General features: G+C 39.4%; 1 protein-coding gene across 4 annotated transcripts in view; it reads left to right on the forward strand.

The window, feature by feature from the left end:
- The window catches only part of nav2a (neuron navigator 2a), a 122874-nt gene continuing 101236 nt past the window's right edge, over positions 1–21638 (forward strand). For 2 of the 4 annotated variants that reach the window (XM_053238004.1, XM_053238008.1), the window contains exons 1-2: positions 76–226; positions 1582–2011. In XM_053238004.1, coding sequence (XP_053093979.1) covers positions 1928–2011 — 84 coding nt within the window. In that variant the 5' untranslated portion in view covers positions 76–226; positions 1582–1927. Of the gene's footprint in view, positions 227–1581; positions 2012–21638 lie in introns of all 4 variants that reach the window. The other 2 variants (XM_053238005.1, XM_053238006.1) reach the window with 2 other exon arrangements.

Genomic DNA, 21638 nt, shown 5'->3' on the forward strand with positions numbered 1-21638 from the left:
AGAGAGAGAGAGAGAGAGAGTGATGCTGGTGCTGAAGCAGTACATCTTCTCACAGAATTGAAACTAAAGCGCTGCGTGATGAGCTGCAGGGCGCGCGCGGGACCCGGACACAGGGGTGAGATTCAGTCTGCTTCACTGATGCCTGATTTTTTGCGGATTGGGGATGTTTTAACTCTCGACAAAGCGCGTGTCAACACAATCGAGTGTGTATCACGCCCAGATCGGTGTAAGTTTAACGATCCGTGTGCGCGCGTGCCTAAAAGTGAGTCCTCCCGCGTGCCGTTTAGGAATATGGCTGTTATTGGTTGTGATATTTTTTTTTTGTCTTTTTTTTAATGCGTTTTAATGAGGTTTTTGTCTGAACCTAGGTTGATTTACTGCTGTGTGTGTGTGTTATGTGCAGGTCTTTAGCTGGTTCTGAGGGTCATTTGGTCTCATAATGGTGATAGTACACTACATGACAATATGGAGTGTGTGTGAGTGTGTGTGTGTGTGTGTGTGTGTGTGTCCCTAAAACTGACAAAAACTAAATGTCAGTAATGTTATTAATGATACTGCCAAATCAGAAACATAAACATTTTTATGGTGTTTTAGCCTATGATACTGTGTGTGTGTGTTTGTGTGTGTGTGTGTATGTGTGGGTGAGTGTGTGTGTGTGTCCTGAAAACTACCTAAAAAGGAATGTCAGTAGTGACAGTGATCTCATAAAGATGGTAGCACACTACATGACAATAAGGAGCCTCACAAAAATCCCTTTCTCCAAGTAATATGTACTGTAGGTAGAGTAATACGAGTGAATGGAAATATCTCACAGTCATAGAAGTGTGTGTTTATGTGTGTACTGTAATTTAAAACCCTCATTCAGACCTCCATATTGGTCTCTAAGTGAACGCAGACTGCTGTGTTAGCCTTGAACCTGTGCAGCACTTTGAGGCTTCATTCACATATTATCTATCTTATTTAATCACATTGTGTTTAGATATTACACTTTCATATCTAACATTTTGTCATGGTTTAAATATAGTTATACTGTGGTTATATTACTACAGTGATAAAACATTTAGCCCTGCCACATAATTTACACACTATTCTCGATGATGGCTGAGTGTTCATAACTGTGCAGTGTGTGGATGCTGAGAAAGACAAACTGAAAGTAATACAATAAATATGCAGATGATGGACTGTACTTTCTAATCAAATGACGTGTGAAGTAATGGACACTTTAAGCACTAACATGTTCCATCGTGCACCATGGAGCCAAACGGTTAGGCTTCTTAGCCGACAGAAAGAACCGACATGGCCACTGACTTATACATCTCTCTTGTGTGGTAAACAGAATTATGGGACTGACAGATTTTTCCAAAATGATGATGAGATGGCTGTCCTTATGCTGACATCCGACTGTTTCTGCCCTAACTAGGCATCCTCCACCCAGCAGATATCTAGAGATAGTCCTGATATATTGAAATGTTCCTTTACAACAATGTTGTGAATATTGTAGAACTGATTAACACACACACACAGACACACATGCATGCATGATACCTTTACTTATTTTTCTTATCTCTCAATTTATCACAGTCTCTCTTGTCTCTTGTTCTGTTGGGACTCCCAAGAAGCTGCTGAGGCGCATTAATACAGGAACATGTCGTCCTAAAGCGTACATGGATTAACAAGTTTGAGGATTTCAAACAATTACGGAAAAATGCATGAGGACGAAGTTTGGATGGCTGGACCAGTAGATGACAGAGAGGCTGAGCTGAACTTTAGCCCTAGGTGAACAGTTCACATGAGCGAATGACACTGCACATTGGCATGGCAATGGTGATGAGTCGAACCGAGTGGCTCTGATGGACGAAATACCATATTGAAGAGTTCTGCAGAAGGGTCGCAGTTGGATTTTTATAACTGAAGAATTTGTCAGAAGATGTCGGATTCGGGAGCAAAGACGCCTCCAGCTCAGCGGCATCGGAGGAAACAGGTGATACACGGACCAGAGGAGCAGAAGAAGGTAAGAGGATTTACATTAATGACATCCTGGCTTCTGCATTAGAGAGAGATAGATAGATAGATAGATAGATAGAGTACTTTATTGATCCCTGAGGAAAATTGTTTTGTTACAGCACTACAAGGTACAATAAATTATGATTTAGGCATGCAGTTTGCATAATGCTAAAGTGGAGGCTATAAGCTTTCTTTACTGTGTAGCTACATTAGCCGTGTAGCTCCAGTGAAAAACCAAAGAAGCAAACTTGACACGAAACATGTCTTGGCTTGTTGACCTCCTTAGATGTAAAAAGGAGACATTGTACACACTTCATTTGCCCAACCTGTAACTTTCATGAGACTTCCTGCAGTTCCTGTGTGTGAGTTTAATGGGCTGACATGGCAGCTACTGCAGCGAGAGCAGAGCTACAGGCATGACTGATTATCAAACAACTGATTAATTGTGTAACTGATTACTGACACATGCCCAGGGGCTTAAATTTGATGCAAATACATGGGAGCAGCATAGGGAGCTGAGATTGGAACTATGATGAGTCTTTGTGTAATCCAGACAACCCCTATACATCTAATATGCCAAAAGGTTTATAGCTGTGTTTCCTCTCATCATGTTGAACTATGCAAATGCTTTTTCAATCCTTCCTGCTTTTTCATAGTACTTGCTATACTGTATAACTTAGTCAACAATGCCTTATATCACAGCACTGGTAAATTCTTAAATCTGATTGGTCAGAAGGTATTGGTAGATTGGCTGGATAGGTGGATTGGCTAAGATAAATTGCCCCTAGGTGTGAATGTGTGTGTGTGTGTGTGTGCATTTTGCCCTGTGAAGGACTGGCATTTCATCCAGGGTGTATTCCTGCCTCATGGCCAGTGACCAGGGATAGGCTCCGGACCCACTGCAACTCTGACCAGGATAAAGCAGTGTCTGAAAGTGATTGAGTGAGTAAATGAGTGAGTGAGTGAATGAGTGAGAGAATGAATGAGTGACTGATTGAGTGAATGAGTGAATGAATGAGTGGGTGAATGAATGAGTGGGTGAATGAGTGAGTGAGTGAGTGAGTCAGTCAGTCAGTGTGTAAGTGAGTGAGTGAATGAGTGAGTGAATGAGTGAGTGAAGGAGTGAGTGAAGGAGTGAGTCAATGAGTGAGTGAGTCAATGAGTGAGTGAGTGTGTGAGTGAGTGAGTGAGTGATTGAGTGAGCGAGCAAGTGAGTGAGTGATTGAGTGAGCGAGTGAGTGAGTGAGTGAGTGAGCCAGTGAGTGAGTGAGTGAGTGAGTGAGCGAGTGATTGAATGAGTGCTTGAGCGAGTGAGTGATTGAGTGAGTGACTGAGTGAGTGAGTGAATGAGTGAATGAGTGAGCGAGCCAGCGAGTGATTGAGTGAGTGATTGAGTGAATGAGTGAGTGAGTGAGTGAGTGAGCGAGTGAGTGATTGAGTGAGTGAGCGAGTGAGTGATTGAGTGAGTGACTGAGTGAATGAGTGAGTGAGCGAGTGATTGAATGAGTGCTTGAGCGAGTGAGCCAGCGAGTGATTGAGTGAGTGATTGAGTGAATGAATGAGCGAGTGAGTGAGTGAGTGAATGAGTGACTGACTGAGTGAGTGATTGAGTGAATGAGTGAGTGAGTGACTGAGTGAATGAGTGAATGAGTGAGCGAGCCAGCGAGTGATTGAATGAGTGCTTGAGCGAGTGAGTGAGTGAGTGAGTGAATGAGTGAGTGAGTGAGTGAGTGAGTGAATGAGTGAGCGAGCCAGCGAGTGATTGAATGAGTGCTTGAGCGAGCGAGTGAGTGAGTGAGTGAGTGAGCGAGCCAGCGAGTGATTGAGTGAGTGAGTGAATGAATGAGTGAATGAGTGAGTGAGTGACTGAGTGAGTGATTGAGTGAATGAGTGAGTGAGTGAGTGACTGAGTGAGCATGCCCATCATATTTTATTCCTCATTTATACCACAGCATAGTTGACTGTGCTTTGCTCAGTAGCATTAATTCTAATTAGGACAGTAGAACTCTAGTGTTTTGGACATTGCTTAACTAGATGAAATGAGCAAAATAGAATATAAGCAAGGGTTATATTATGATGTTAATATATTATGGAGTTTTATTCAGCTACAGTTCCTCTACAGGAAATGCATTATTATAATTAAGTGAATCAGATAACTGAGACAGCTTTAGATTCTCTGTGTGTTGGATAATTAGACTCTTTCCACTCCTACGGTCTGTATTTGAATGTTTTTAATCACTGTACAGTGAGGCATGGAAGTGAATCCTGTGAGGATGTGAGAGAGGCCCTGCTGTTCATTCCCCTCACTGACAGGGAGGAGTGGAAGATCAATAAAGAGCAGACAATACATTAGTCGCATAATGTTCATTGAATAAATGTGGTTCAGACTGTCTGAGAGCTGTTTTTCTTTGTACATTCCTTAATTCAATTTTGTAGATATTTTAGGAACACTTTGCAGTATATGTACTTTTAATATCTCATTCAGACCTACATTAGACCATCTATGACGCTCAACAAGCAAAGACCAGGTTACACGATGCATTTACAGCATTTATTTATGACATGCTGATAGTGTTAGCATTTCTACCCCCGGGGTTTTTCATTAGTTTTTCCCTGGTGTTTCCAGGGGCAGAGTGGTAGGGTAATATTAATAAATAATAATTTCACAGGATTGTTCTGCACTTTAATTGATGTTCAAAGTGTCAAGCTCGTTTCTTGAGCTATACCCACAGGAAAGAGGATGTTTGTGAGCTCTTTCTTTATGTGTGCTGAAACTCTTGTGCTGATCAACCAGGACTCAGTTTTATGTTTGATTTGTTTTGCTGTTTCTGAGTTCTTGATAATGATTTTTCACGATCATTCTTTCTGCCACAAAATCTTAAAATGCCATGAAATCAGAGCTTTATGTGCATGTGTTTCAACATTGTAAATGCCGATGTACAGTATATGGAGACAACACAGAAATCTGGTTTTGTATATTCTTTTATTTTAGTTAGCTATCCTAAGTGTCTAATACATTTTGTGACATTTTGCCATTGCCCACTGCAAATACGGATCTATATTATTGAAATATTTCGTAATATCTCGTACAGTGTGGTCTTGTTGGTTGAGAGCACTAGGGATGATAATATACAGCAACTTCAAAAAAAAAAAAATGGTAGTGGACTCAGACTTGATTCAGATTATAGCCTATAAAAAGTGTTTAAACAACTGTAATATTTTACATAAATAAAAAGAACCACAGAAGTGTGTGTAGTAGCCAATAAAATATGAGCAGTAAAGTGTATTGTCTGAGGTCCGTGTTTCTCTGTACACTTCCATATGGTTAAGGTCAATAAGGTCATCAGTCCCTATTGAATTTCAGCACTTTACACCCTCAGCATCTGTGTTCAAAACTCTTTATTGGCCTTTAAATCACTCCAGAAGGTTAATTAGCGTATGTTTCCTGTGCTGGTGGATGTGTGTATTTTGTCTGTATTGATCTTCAGTGTTTTTTCAGTCATTCAGTGGCCATTAAATGCAGCTTAGCTTCTTCTCCTTGATATTTATATGATTATCCTTTGAAATTTGTTTGATAAGCTCAGCAGTATCAGTGGGATAACTGTTACTAGATATCTTTATTCTGGAGCAAGAGTTATGCTTGTGTACTTTTTAAAAATGTGCATTTTTGCTGTGAGTAGTGTGTCCACACTGGGGAAGTGCACTGTAAGCCCCCTGAAGGAGGTGCTGCTGTGTGTGTCAGAGGCAGCTGGGCCGGGGCTGTAAAATTGGCGGTTGTTTCTGTGGAGGATCTTCTGGAGGTTCAGTTGTGAGGTTATGCAGTGACCTGCCTTTTCTCTTTAGCTGTCCAGCAAATATTCAGGTACTACATTATCAGCTGTTTCCTTCTCTCTCAAATGTCCCCACAAGGATAGAAATATCTGATATTTGGCTGGTCCCCACAAGAAAAACTGCTTTTTTAAAATATAGGTTTCTTTTTGGTTGCTGAGATAAAGGTTAGGGTTAGATTTATCTGTAATGTAATGTTAGTTAGGTGGGTTAATATTTATGTCAATTTAAGTTCTTCACAAGGATAGTAAGATAAACGTATGTGTATGTGAAGCGGGGGCAGGTGGGCGGGGTCAGAGAGTAAAACCACCAGGTCTGTAATTCTCAGAGGCCCCAAACACCATCTGTCTCGCACACACACACACACACACACACACACACACACACACACACACTCTCTCTCTCTCTCTCTCTCTCTCTCTGTTTATCGGGGGACAGGTGGCCCAAACAGACGAAAGGATAGATGGCTGGCTGTCTGGATGTATGTATGATGAATAAATACATACATGCATGATGATAGACAGATGGATGGGTGAATAGCTACATGGATAGACAGATAAATAGATGGATGTACAATATTATGTGGTATTTAAATTAAGATCAGTGTGTCAGATGGTCAAATCTGGAACAGTGACACATGTTCGCTGTACACATCCTGAGCGATTGTGCATTAAATCCCTAAATCCATTTCATCTAAATTCAATTCACCTCAGATCAAAAACAGATCACATTAACACGAAATGAAAGCTAACAGTGGGTAGCGTTGCTGTCTCACAGCTCCAGGGTCACTGGTTCGATCCTGAGCTCGGGTTACTGTCTGTGCAGATGTATTCAGGAAGAATGATGGCATGCAGCACACTAGGGAGTATACAGCTCATGGTAGGCTGAGACATACCAGATCTTTTCTTTGTAAATTTCAGGTCTTATCCTAAATCTCTATTCGCATCAGGCATGGCCAAGTTGGGAAAAACATATGTTTTTGGATGTTAACTATAATGATTTGCCATGTGCTTCTGGTTTCTGAAAATCCAGATTAAAACCTTGGGTGATTAATTGAACTTTGAGTTGTATTTCATCTGCAAAGGTTTACTCTTTGTATCTGTGTGTGTGTGTGTGTGTGTGTGTGTGCAAGAGAGAGAGAGAGAAAGTATTATGTGCATGTATCACATTTCTGGACTTCCTACTTCCTGTTTTATTTTTGTTGTCTTTTCTCTCTTGGGGGTGCTTTTAATGGTTAAAATTACAGCACTGCCACAACCTTGATGCTTAGAGAACACAGCCTGCGTGTTCATTATTAGATGATATTTCTCAGCAAAGATGCCCTCATTCTTTGCTAACATAAATCCGAAGATTGACTTTGAGATTTCGATTGACAGCTCTGACTCCACCCATCTGCAACTTGTCACTGCCCTTGAGTAACATAACGGGATAGGATAATGGCCTTGATCGATGAGCCTCAGCCTCAGCCTTTTCCCCTATTCAATTATTTATTGAGGCGCCAAGGGGCAGCGTTTCCAGATCCTAAAGCCTGTGCTTATGTTCAGTAATATAATATACTGTGATCAAAAACACACAGTATTGTTACAAAAGACATTTATATAATGTAGCTATTAAGTATCATGTTACATTATGTAATACTACATTATTTTCATTATCTACATATATTATGTAATAGCTATATAATCTACAATATTACATTATGTGAGTTGGACTGAGAGAAACAGATCAGGGGCCTATGCTACATAAGCCAAAGGCATATTTTGAGGGTGATGTTGCGGTTTTGTGTGTTGCCATTATTTCAAACCCTTTGTAAGGAGCATCAGGTCTAGTTGTTGGCCACACTCCCACATTTCAGAATGACTACAGTAGGGTGCTTAGAGCCAAATCTGAGAGTGACTTGTTCAAACACTGATGATGATGGAGTGATTCAGCATGATGGAACACTGAAACATTTTGGCATGCAAAATTACCAGGAATCATATGAGCACTGGTGTGGAGCTGTTAATAAGGTGAGGGCAGGTGTAACCGAGAAGTAAATGATATATGATATATGTCAATAGCATATATCAAATACTGTGCTGATCAGCCATCCCCCATCTTTACGGACATATACAACTGGTCATTGGAGCGGAATACTCTTCTGGCATACTTCAAGACATCTGTCCCAGTTCCAAAAACCCCAAAGATAACTGCCCTTAATAATTACAGACCAGTAGCCCTCACCTCTGTTATCATGAAGACCTTTGAAAGACTGGTGATTGGATTTCTCAAATCCAGTACTCAGGATCTTCTGAATCCACTGCAGCTTCCCTACAAAAGCAACAGATCTGTGGATAATGCAGTTAATATCGGGCTTAACTTCGTATTAAAGCACCTAGACTCTCCAAACACATATGCCAGGATCCTCTTTGTAGATTTCTGTTCGGCCATCAAAACCATTGTACCTGAACTCCTGCAAGAGAAACTCATCTCTTTGCATGTACCTGGTTCCATCTACATGTGGATCACAATCTTCAGAACATTTCTGAACTCTGGTCACTCAGCACTGGAGCACTACAAGGTTGTATCCTCTCACCACTTTTATATTCGCTTTAAACAAATGACTGCGTTTCCAGTGATGCATCTGTGAAGTTGATCGAATTTGCAGATGACATTACTGTGATTGGTCTCATCTCCGACAGTGAAGAGTCAAAGTACTACCAGGAGCTACAGTTAGCCTCCTGGTGTAGCCAGAACAACCTTGAGCACAACTCTCTTAACATTGTGAAGATGAAGGAGTTCCTAAAGATCTCAAATGTAAAAAACTAGAATTCTGGCAATAATTCAGCTCGTTATGTTTGAAGAAGAAAGGGTTATGCGTATGATCCCTAGAACACCATACCCACAGTGAAGCATGGGGGTGGGAGCATCATGATATGGGGCTGATTCTCTGTAAATGGTACTTACATGCCATCAAAGGAAACATGAATGGAACGATGTTCCAGGAGATATTAGAGGAGAATTTAATCTCATCAGCAAAAAAAAAATGAATCCGGGGAGAAGACGGACGTTTCAAGACAATGGCCCCTAACATACAGCCAAAATAACTCAAGGTCTTGCATGGCAGAGTCTGACAGCTGTAATTATGTCCTTATGTTGCTTTCCAAACAAGACAGACTTTACCTGTCCTACCTAGAAAGCCTCTGTCCTAAAGGAGCACAGATGGTGGTATCTGGGATGTTTGACATGTCGAATTTAAATTCAGTCTAATTTTAATGGTGTTAATTTATCAGCTGTCAGGAGTTTTTTGTCATTCTTTGACTGAGTGCGAGTGGAGGTGTGTGAGTGTGTGTGTGTAATGAAGATAATGATAGTGTGTTTACCCCCGAAGCCAACAGCAACAGCTCCTGTCTGGTCAGATAAGAGCTGTGTCTCTTACTGTTTCCTCTCTATTGTTGTCTCAGTGGCTCTAGTTCTCACAAAACATGACTCATAGTGTGCCTGAAATCAAGGTTCAGTTTAAGACTATAGCTCATCACGCAAAATGTGCTTGCCTGATGAGCTATTCGGTCCATTCTTTATGAGGAGCAATTTGTGGTTTAAAAGCAAAATGGTGTAAAATGGTGGAAATGATCAAATATACAGACAACAAAAATATAGAGACTAAATGCAAGTTCCATAATGAAGAGTTTTAATTATGAAGACTCTCATGCCAGAACACATAAAGGGTGTGGAGAGCATTAAAGCATTGATACAGCTGACAGGCCATTTGTTTAACCTTGATTAAAAGAAGTTCCTGTGAAAGGCAAAAAGGAAAAGCAGATTGAGCTACTTCCTATAAAACGTGTGTAATGAAACAGTATTCCATTTTTGTGTTCAACTGCAGCATTTGATATTTACAAATTTTACAGTATCAAAATAATATCTATTTTCTTCCAAATGGTTTGATGTAATTGATGTAGCCTATGTGTGACATGTGTGCTATGACACATCTGTGTGACAACAGCAACCCAAACAGTAAAGCAACAGTAAAGCTCATAGTGTGCTTAAATAGTGCTTTCACAGAGGTATGAATTAATAATATACACCTGCCTTAGGGAGGCTGACAAAATCACTGCTAATTGTCCTTCCCATTTCCCATTTCTCCACCCTTTTTTCCACTGACTTTGCATTTTCAACACTCCTCCCCCACCCTGGTCTCTGCTTCTCTCTCTCATTTCCCCCTTTTTTTCTGTCTCTGTCCATGATGTATAGGGAAAAACTCCTGTAGATGACAGCAAAGGCAGATTACTGCTGCCATCGGCCCATCACACCCACACATCCACACACACACACACACACACACACACACACACACACACACACATCCACACACACAGAGGTGATTATCACACTCCTCTACCCTCCAAGAAAAGTAGGCTGGTGCTTCACAGATCAACATGGCTTTAATAACAACAAAATGTAAATGAAACCTCCATCCGGAGCACAGTTGGTCATTCCTTCATGGATGAAGAATGGCAAAGCCTTTAAGAACTTTAAACACTAAAAGATTTTAAATTAATGCTAAGTAAGTAGCAACTGATGATACAAAAACATGTGGAATCTTGCTGGTTCCCCCTCCCCCCTTCTTTAAATTATTAAAGATTCAGAAATGAAATTGTGAAACACATTCTCCACAGTGACTTGGTGAGAGATCTAATCTCTGATCCACTGTTACGAGGGTTGTCGAAGAGTGCGAATGTGTGTGAGTGTGCTGAGCTGTCACTGCTGTTTCACTCCCTCATCAGTCCTGTTCCCACCACCAGTGATCTGATTGGCCCACTCTGAGGCTCGTGCTCTGATTGGCTGATAGAACCATCTTTACTGTAACATCACTTGGAAGCTGTAGTCGACCTCTCAGAAGGTTCCAGAGCAGAGGGTGTGATAAATGTGTGTGAACGTACAAAACAGCCCAGCCCCCACGATGAGTCCACACACACACACGCACACACACACACGCGCACACACAGAAAACAAAAAGAAACACATGCAGTGAGAAATTGCATATTCATATTTTGCATATATTTACATATTCACATATTCAAATGCTTATGTAGTAGTCACATATTCATATTTCATACACACACATGTAAACAGGGTTGCAAACAAAAACGCACAAACACACACACAGCCACACCCCACACATGTATGGACATGCAAACATGAGCACAAAGCGTACACACAAATATCATTTTGGAGAATTGTACGTTTTTGTGTGTTTTATGACTTAGAATAACAGTCTCATAGCTGACATCAGTGACTTTATGCCTAGTGAGCAAGACAAGGCAACAGCAGACACACGGGAAACCCTTTATGATAGAGGAAGAGACCTTGGAGGAAACCAAGACTTCTCACCTGATATCAGGGCTGTTTCTGTTATAAGAACTGTGTTATGTTTCTACATTACAAATTCCCTTTTTCTTGCGAGACTTCTGTTGAATTTATTAGTTGCTTTAGCTAGCTGTAGCTACACTAATCAACAACTGGATGTATTGTGGTGAGTGTGTTCCATGATGTCATCCTTACAAAGAATCTTTGCTGCCCCCATCCAAGTTATAGTAACTTTTATTATTAGAATGCAACTTAATACAAATGCATTATCTAGATAATGTGACAATGTGATGTGAAAAGATAATGTGTTCTGAAAGCGTACAAATACATATACTAATTGGAGGTAATTATGTTGCAAAACTTGAGAACCTGATCTGAGAACTTTTTACTTGTATTGTCGAAAGACTAAGTAACTCTTTCGATCACCCTTAGTACCTGCCTGGTCAGGGTAGTGGTAGTTTAAATTAGGCTACTAAATTTACTACAAAACAACTAAATTCATTAGAAAATATTGTGGGCAGGTACAAACAAAAATAATAATCAGGCAAGCAGGATTAAAAAACAGTCCCGCGCACACCTCTATTTTAGACCAATTATGACGGAGTGATGCAGCTGAGGGTGTGGAAGTGTCAGAGCCAGAATTCACACACCATGTTGAAACTGCTACTATTTCTAGTCCAGTGTTTTTCCAGTGTTTCTGGGAGCATAGTGGTGTAGGGTTTATAATTAATGAAAAAAAAAAAACAAAACAAAACAACCAATCTGAATGCCTACTGTCAGGTCTAATCCTCAGGTCTAATCCTAACTCAACTTCCCAGAACGCACCACGGCATACAAACATGGCCACTACAAACTTCAATCCCCAGCACAACACTCAACAGTCACTTTCATAATCTCCTGAAGTTTAATCACACACACCTGTTTCCAATTACACTCACACCCTATATAAACAGACCTTGGACAGTCATTCAGTGTGCATCACCTGACTTACCAAGCCTTTGTTTTCTTGATTGCGTTGATTGCGAAAATAACAGAGAAGAGATATTCTTATAGCGTTTACTTAACAGCTGTCATTTAGGGACACTACCCCCAACTAACTAACTAACACACAGGACACAAACACACAGAGGGAACAGTAATAAAGCCTTAAGTGAGCCTCAGAGGAGTTCCCACTGAACGGTAACACACCTGGGAGAATCATAATGAACCTCTTGGACCAACATTCAGCTTCATTACAGAAAATAATTAAGAAATACCTCACCCACAAATGCTAAATTAGCTAACAGGGCTTGACAGCTAGTGCTGTTTAGCCTCAGAGCTGTTTTGGAACCTGGGTGCAATTTGTCATTAAAAATGCTCAGCCTCCCATTTTTAAAAATTACCGTGTTAGTTTGTTGAGTAATCTTACACAATGGATTTCCTAGCCACAGTGTTATCATTTAGCCAAGACATGTCAAGACTTTTTTCATTTTTGCCACTGGAGCTCACACTCATTTGCCTCACAACAATAACTTTTCAAGTGAGGGTTAGTGTGTGTGGAGTTCTGTTCATGTTCTCCTCATATTCGCATGGGTTTTCTTCACACCTCCCTAAAACATGCCAGTATGTTGATTGGCTACAATTTGCCCCTAACTGTGAATGAGTGTGTGAATGCATGCGTGCATGGACGGGCGTCCCATCCGATACATATTCCTGCCTCACACTCAGTGTTACTGGGATAGTCTCCAGATCTGTGAGCCTGACAAGGATAAAGTGGTTGCTGAAAGTGAGTGAGTGTTCCTTCCAGAGGTATTCAGACTTTTTCTCCACTTCCCAGGTTTTTGAGAGCTTGCAAACTGTTAGAAACTGTTTAAGCACGTCTGACTGGATGGAGGCAGGACTGTCAGTCATTCTTGTGGATTTGCCATTTTTATGATGAAAAAAGAAGACTGCTCTTTTGGAGTATTTTTGAGTGATAACTAGTTCTAGTGTACTCCGATGTTAAAGTTCTGAGCTCAAAAGTAAAATACTTTGCATAAAGACAAGCAGGCCTGACATAGTCATTTAAATATTTAGTTATGGTATTTTCCATCTCATTTCTCACCTGTCACCCCTGCAATTCCTTTAGTTTGCATACCTCTGCTCTATAGTATGATATTTCTGAGTTGCTGTGAGACCCTGGCAGGTCTGTAATGGTAATTCACAGTCAGTGCTGGTTCAGAGGTGTGTGGCACTTCAAGCATGGAAAGTAACTGACAGGAGCCAGCAGCCAATCATCAGAGAGAACAATAGAGTGAGAGAGTGAAAGTTTGACATGAGAGCTGTCAACATGCATGCATTTATGACATTTAAAGTGCTTTTGGTAGCCGTTACTTTCGCTACATGGCAACTTTATCTAGGTGAACTTTGACCTGTGAGTTTGCAAACCTCAGTTTTGTGCACAAGAAGGCAATACAGTCAAGTCAAATTAAGTCAAATTTTTATTTATATATATTTTTTATAAATATTTATATATATATTTTTATATTTACAATATAAAACTTATTTATATTATTGTTTAAAGACAACAGGTGATCCAAAATGCTGTACATAACATCATATAGCAACACATTAAATAGCATCATAAGACAAAGAATAAAAATAATTTTTAAGAGAAGATTTAAAAATGGCTAAAGATGGAGCAGACATCATGTGAAAAGGGAGATGGTTCCAGCGTTTGGCCCCAACCACAGAAGAGGCTTGATCACCCTTTGTCTTAATATGACAATGGGGGACAGAGAGAAGAAGTTGATTACAAGATCTTAGCATTCTGGCAGGAGAGTAGGGGTGAAGAAAGTCAATAATGTACTCTGTAGCAAGACCAGAAAGAGATGCCAAAACAGGGGAAATATGGTCCCTCTTTTTGGTTCCTGTTAAAAATCTAGCTGCTGCATTTTGCACAAGCTAAAGCGAGATAAGGCAGTGTGAGGCAAGTCAACATACAGAGAACTACAGTAGTCCAACTGTGTTGTAATAAGAGCATGAATCACAACTTCTGGGTCTTTTAAAGAGAGAAACTGTGGTCTCTTTGGTCTGTAAAAAAGGGCAGTGGCAGCTCGTCCATAGGGGCAGATGGAGCAGAGGGCCATCATATATATTAAATGTTATCAAATATTAATCTTCAAGTACTCATTCACAACTGCATACATTTTAAACTCCATTTAAATATTAATTACCCCTTTTGAGTGACCAACAATTTAAGAAGTGTTGCTATTTAACAGATATAAGCTTTACTGTTGATTTTTGATCTAGCTTTTCTAGATGTTACACAATCCTGGGGCAGTGTGCTCACTACCCCATTTAGCTTCCAAAGAATTATTATTGCACCAAGTGGTCAAAGAGCTGTCTCTCTCTCTCTCTCTCTCTCTCTCTCTCTCTTTCTCCCTGAATTAGCATCAGACAGGACAGGGCTGCTTGATTGGGCTAGTTTAAAAATACTCTGTCTGCCAAGATCTTGTTTTATAGCAAATATTCTGAATTAAATCTAATAAAGTTTCATGAAAAAGCAATGTGTACATGCAGACAGTGTGGAGAATTTTAGAGTAATGTCTATACATCAGAAAGGAGTGAGAAACAAGTATTTCACATGTTGAGAAAGGCTGAGAAAAAAGATGTCTCACTTTTCCAATGCCTAAGTATTTTGAGCTAGTCTTTTGTCTGGTGTTTGAGATGTAGTTGTAGTTGGGCATGAAAATTTGCTGAAAGCTATCAACCCTGGTTAATGATATTCCCTCAAAAACAGTTGAACAAGGGTACACTATTTGGCCAAAAGTATGTGTAAACCTGACCATCACACCCATATCTGCTTGTTGAACATCCCACTCCAGATTTATTTCCCCTTTGCTATTACAATAACCTCCACTCTTCTGAGAAAGCTTTCCACTAGATTTTGGAGTGTGGGGATTTGTGCATCCCAAGTTCATCCCAAAGGTCAAAGTGCATCCTATTACATCTCAACTGCCTATTACAGGTCCTGAAATCACACCCACCAGAGGCTATCATACTTTTCTTTCTTTAATATCATAGTCTGTATCACCTACCACCTAGCAACACCCTAGCAACCTCCTGGAATATCCAAGTAACAGTTTAATGTTTTAACACTTTAACGCTTTAATCATTGATCATGTTTTAATCTTCAAACATACTTACATATGAGCATACTAGGATTTTAACTTAGACATAGACATACTAACCTACATACTAGACTGTATATACACGTACTACCCTACATACTAGACTGTATATACACGTACTACCCTACATACTAGACTGTATATACACGTACTACCCTACATACTAGACTGTATATACACGTACTACCCTACATACTAGACTGTATATACACGTACTACCCTACATACCAAAGTGTACATAGACATACTAGTCTGCATACCATACTGTATATAGACATACTAAACTACATACTACGCTGTATGTATGGCCACTAACATACAAACTATGCTTTACGTATTCATAATATCCTACATAATATGCTTTACATATGCATACTGTACTGAACTGTATGAATATTGAAACGGCCTGTAGTGACCACCCGTTTTCTGCATGCACCACTCTGATGTGGTGATGGCACGAATTTGTTATTTAATCATTCTGTGCATGATCTTCCATCAACCAATCTCGGCATATTAATAATGTTGCCTTTTCCAAATATGGAGGAATGGTAATGATGTTGACCTTTTATAAAACATAATTACAGCGTGATTATTGTGCAAAACATGTTATTTGACAAGTATATTATCAGCTGCACTGTATATGTGTTGCTTTAACCCCAGCTGTGCCTCTGGGTGTGGGCCTTTAGTGTGATCCACTGATTAATTCCAAATCCCAAAATGTATCACAGTGTAGAGACCTACAAACATGTTGAAAAAAGAAAAGCTGATGGGACACAAAGACAAGGGAGATGGGAGACTAAGGACATTCAGAGATAATCATATGTGAGTTCTTTTTAAATCTCTTTCTTAGTGTTATATATTTTTGATATTTGGAAAACATCACTTAATAGTTCATACAGTTGAATAATTTACATGTATATTAGCTCTTTTTAGCTCTAGAAATATCAATCAATAGAAATAAAAAAAAAAATGAATAGCCTTTTATTATGGCACTTCAGAGGCTCACAATAATGCTGATGTGGTCGAGGCAGAATTTGCTGTACATGTACATACTAAGCTACATAGTATACTGTACCTACATACCAACTACAACAAAACTGACTGCCTATTATATATAACGTGTAACCTCTGTATAAATTAAGTGGACAATACCACACAGATACCCCAAAAATGGCTGTGGATGGTCTCACTTGGACAGCCTGAAGATTGCTTTTACTGAAAACAGTTTATACAGTGGACAACTTCACTTGGGTGCTGTATCTTTAAAGCTAAAAACACTAATGAAATAAAAAATGAGTGAAGATCCTTTCAACACACTGAAGTTCCTTTCAACACACTGAAGTTCCTTTCAACACACTGAGCACTTCTTGATAGTATACAGCTGTGTATGATTAATGACTCATAATCTCACTATCTGGTGTCCCCCAGATGAGGATGGGTTCCCTTTTGAGTCTGGTTCCTCTCAAGGTTTCTTCCTCATGTGGTCTCAGGGAGTTTATCCTTGCCAGCGTCGTCTCTGGCTTTCTCATTAGGGAAAAATCTAAACCTATATCTGGATTTCTGTAAAGCTGCTTTGTGGCAATGTCCATGGTTAAAAGAACTATATAAATAAAAGTGAATAGAATTGAATTAATATGTGGGTACAATCCGAATCAGAAAGGAAATCGTATTTGAAAACCAGCAGTTCATACAGGTATAATTACCCTCCCCATTACACCTAAGACAGAACATCCTGCACTTACAAAAGCCAGAAATGAAGCTGATACACATGAATATTTATATAACATGTAGTGTTGTAACAGAGCATAAATACACACCAACTACATTAGAGTTACCTGTACGATTTATATGTCACTACACATTTATTATGAAGTATTAAGTATTACACACTTAATATGAAGTTGGACCCAAAAATATATGAAATGCTTAAATGTTTCAGTTTATATCTGTATGAGAGTTAGAGCTATATATATAGCTGTATGAGAGGGACAAAAGCAGGGACATCCATAATTGTAACTGTTGCAAAAAATAGTTGCTGAAGGTAATAGATTCCCTGCTTGAATGTTTGGCCTTCTCTGTCAGACGTATGTGGACTGAAACACAACCTGCTCTAGCCAATGTTTATTATTGAAGAAGTCAGTTCTTCTGAGTAACCTCTGTGTGTGTGTGTGTGTGTGTGTGTGTGTGTATTTTCATCATTCCACTATCTTCTTTTACGTTGGTTGTTGTTCCCTCAGTGCAGCTCTATGGGAGCAGAGTGAATTTAATTACAGAAAACCTGAGCTTCCCAAGGGTTTCTCTCTGTCTCTCTCTCTCTCACTCTCTCCCACTGTGTGTGTGTGTGTGTGTTTGTGTGTGTGTGTGTAGAGTTTAGCAGGAATGTTTCAGTCTAATGCCATTGTAGCTCAAGCTCCTGGGTATTAGTAAGAAATAGCACACACACACACACACACACACACACACACACACACTTATGATGTCAAACCAACTGAAGTGAATTGATCAGGATATTCAGACAGCAAACAACATATAAATACACATTTAGTTCATGTGTATTCTTCATTATGGAGCTAATTACTTGGAGATACGTCCACACAGGTGCTACATGTGTGCATCATTCTCTCTCTCTCTCTCTCTCTCTCTCTCTCTCTCTCACACACACACATACATATACACACACATACACACACACACAGAGCACATCCTGTGTGTTTTATGGCTCATTAATGGAAGTCCAGATTAAAGGCGGATATGTACAGTTTTTAATCACACATTAATGGATAATTAACATCCTTATCACAGCAGCTGCAGGAGACAGACACACACATGCACACACACATGCATACACACACATGTATTCTTGTAAATATAACATCATAGGGACACTAGTCCCATGCTTTGTGGGGACACCACTTTCCTGTGATCTTACAGATGTAAAAGAATCAGGATGTATAATTTAAATCTGGGATTTAAATTATTATCACCTCAAATACTGGATTCATACGACTCAGTTTTTTCTCTTGTTTTTGCCGCCTAATAGGGGCGTAACAAGGATTTGTGTCCACAGTTGGCATAAAGGCTATATTCTGTTTATACAACAAAAACTGTTTATTCAACATGATAAAGACTAGACTTGACTAAATAGGGTACTTTCTGTCTGTATTATAAAAGTCAACAAATAAAAAATGTCCATAAACAAGCTCCACTGCTGTGCAACTTTGACTCATTTAGAGTAACCTCCAGATATTTATAATACTGAACCAACTCCACATTCACACCTTTAACGGAAACAGGGGTTTCTCTCTCCTAAAATCCACCCTATCATTTTTATATTTTGTAGACTTTTGTAGATGCAACATTAATTTTGAACCTGACTGGAGAGAGGACAGTATTGTTCATTATTGTTTTAGTTTTTTGCCTACAGCTGTAGCCTTTCCTATGTGGATCATGTTTTTTGTGAGTCATTTTGTGTGTTATCACACTGACCACCATCAAGTTATAATCGGCGAGAAGAAAAGAAGCTCAGTAAAACACAGAGAGAAGCCAAACTGACTTCACTAATCTCAGAACAGCTGATATGCATGTTTAAACAGAGATAGTGCAGACAGAGCACTATACACTCTCCAGGGAGCTAGCAAGGCATTTATGGAAATTAATCAGAGTGTGTGCTGTGTATTCAATTCAGTTCAATTTTATTTATATAGCTCTTTTAACAGCGGACATTGCCACAAAGCAGCTTTACAGAAATCCAGATGCAAAATATGGATTTAGATCCCTAATGAGCAAGCCAGAGGTGACAGCGAGGAAAAACACCCTGAGACAACATGAGGAAGAAACTTTGAGGGGAACCAGACTCAAAAGGGAACCCATCCTCTGCTGGGTGACACCGGATGGTGCAGTTATGCATGCTATATAAGTCAAACAGTGCATAGTCTGTGGAAAAGATCTTGTATGAGAATTACAGTATTTTTTAATTTCTTTGGAGTTTTTAGCCTTAAGCCTTATATCATACATATATATATATACATACACACACACATACATATATAGATAGATAGATAGATAGATAGATAGATAGATATAAAAGCAGGGATTTTGCAGGGACTGGACAGGGATTTTGCATTTTGTGACAAACTTTTAAACCTAAAAACCTGACAAAGCTCAGAACTAACACAGTCCGTCTGTGGCTCATTGTAATTAACATAATAATCATAATTAGAATATTTCTGGTAATTAACATAAATATTTAGCTGATAACTTTTTTACAGTGGTCACTTATGAGCACGTTTAAAGAAATATAAATTTGGGTGTGAGTGGGTGTGTGTATTTGCGGACATTTTATATCTTGGTACAGACGAAATGCCCTTATGAGGATAGGAATATGTGGGGATGCCCTGTGGGCATGTATAACTTTTTTTCTATTTAGGCCCTTCCAAATCTAAAAGGGCCTAAATGTTTCCTTTTGTTTACTGAGGTTAAGTTTGGGGTTAGACTTAGGAACAGCATAGCATTAATGGTCTGCATAAATAATTATATCAGTGGAAGGTCCACGCAAGTAAGATTGTGTGTGTGTGTGTGTATGTGTGTGAACAGAGGAGTGTTGATCTCTCCTTTTATGGTAAAGATTTTCTTTCTCTGTCTCTCTCTCTTTCTCTTTCTGTCTCTCTCTCTCTCTCTCTCTCTCTCTCTCTCTCTCTCTCTCTGTGATGTAAATAAGTCTGATTCTCTTGCGTTCACTGACTGGCTGCTGATGTGTGCATTTGATTGTGTGTGTGTGTGTGTGTGTGTGTGTGTGACACAGAGAGAGGGTGTATGCAATTTGTTTTGACTGACTGTATGGTTATCTGTGTCTTTGATCCCTGGAGGCGCATGTGTGTATTGGGCTCAGCTGCAGTCAGAGGCAGGTGGCTATCCTCAGGGTATGTAGTGGTTGGAGAGTGTTGTACACAGACACACACACACACACACACACACACACACACACACACATCCACACACACCCTTCAATGCAGTGCTTAATCTAGAGTTTAAACATATTCACAACTCTTAAGAATTGTGTGTGTGTTTGTGTGTGTGTGTGTGTGTGTGTGTGTGTGTGTGTGTATGTCACCCAGAGACAAAAACTGTGTTGATGTCCACTGTGTTTCCGTTCCTAATAAGGACATTCTGTTCTGTGCTCGTATTCACTCTTAACTGCTTCTATTGAAACACAGTTTGTTTTATATGGTATATGTAAGTTACACTATAGCATTCTGTAGTGTAGAAGGTCACAGTAAGTTAATAACAGTCTCTTTAGTGTTGTTAGTGTTGTTAGTGTACATAGTGCTATCATTTTTCAGTATTCAGCACTATGATTGGCTAGTAATTGGTAAAGCACTTTCACTTTGCTGTTGTACTGCGCTGTTGTACTGCGCTGTGGTTGCTGAGTCAATCAAACGTAACATCATCCTTACAACATTCAAGTTGTATGTTGAGCTAGCTGTCTAGATTATGAAGATAATACCTAGCTACTGTGATGATAGCCTGATAGCGATGATATTTATTACCTTAAATTGCAGCATACAGTGGCATGCATTAATATTAATCAAAATTCTGGTAAGCAATTCTGCAATTCTGGTGACACTACGTACAATAGAGGGCGAAGAACAGTGCTGTCAGTATGTACCAATGACTGTATATGGGTGGATTCAAACAGTGGAGAAAAAAAAAATTAAGCCAAAATGTCTCTGAGGCCCTCTAGTGGCTGACTGCAGTACAATTTTTAACCCTGCACCTTCCTAAGTAAGAAAATAGAACACAGGCCAAAATTATGTTTTTAAGTTACAAAAATTAAGTTACATCTCCTCAAATTATTTTTGAGAATAGTGTTCTGACGTTTTTACAAGTTCAGGTGACCTTGATCTCCCCCCAATATTTTTCTTTAAGATTAATGTGTTTTTGATGATAAATAAATAAATAAATAAGGCGTGGTTGATGAGGTGATTGACAGTTTTGGACAAGGCAGTTGAGCCCTCATTAACACGCTCGCACTTTCTAATATGCACCTGAAGCTCTTGAGAGTTCTGTAGCAAAGCCATGTCTTGTTCTGCTGTAAACTTTTCTAACAGACCCTCAGAGGGGAGTTCCTTGCAGATTTTTTTTGTGTAAGTTGCTGATTTTGAGGTCAAAGAAAGCTCAGTGTACTAATTACAATGTGAGTGCACAAAGTCATGGAATAAACCAAGGCAACTAACACTAGCTAATTTTCTTAACCAATTTATTGACTGTATGAGACCATAGCTAACACTAGAAAATAGCTTGGCTATA

Source organism: Pangasianodon hypophthalmus, chromosome 11, assembly GCF_027358585.1.
Source record: "Pangasianodon hypophthalmus isolate fPanHyp1 chromosome 11, fPanHyp1.pri, whole genome shotgun sequence".
Lineage (NCBI taxonomy): Eukaryota > Metazoa > Chordata > Actinopteri > Siluriformes > Pangasiidae > Pangasianodon > Pangasianodon hypophthalmus.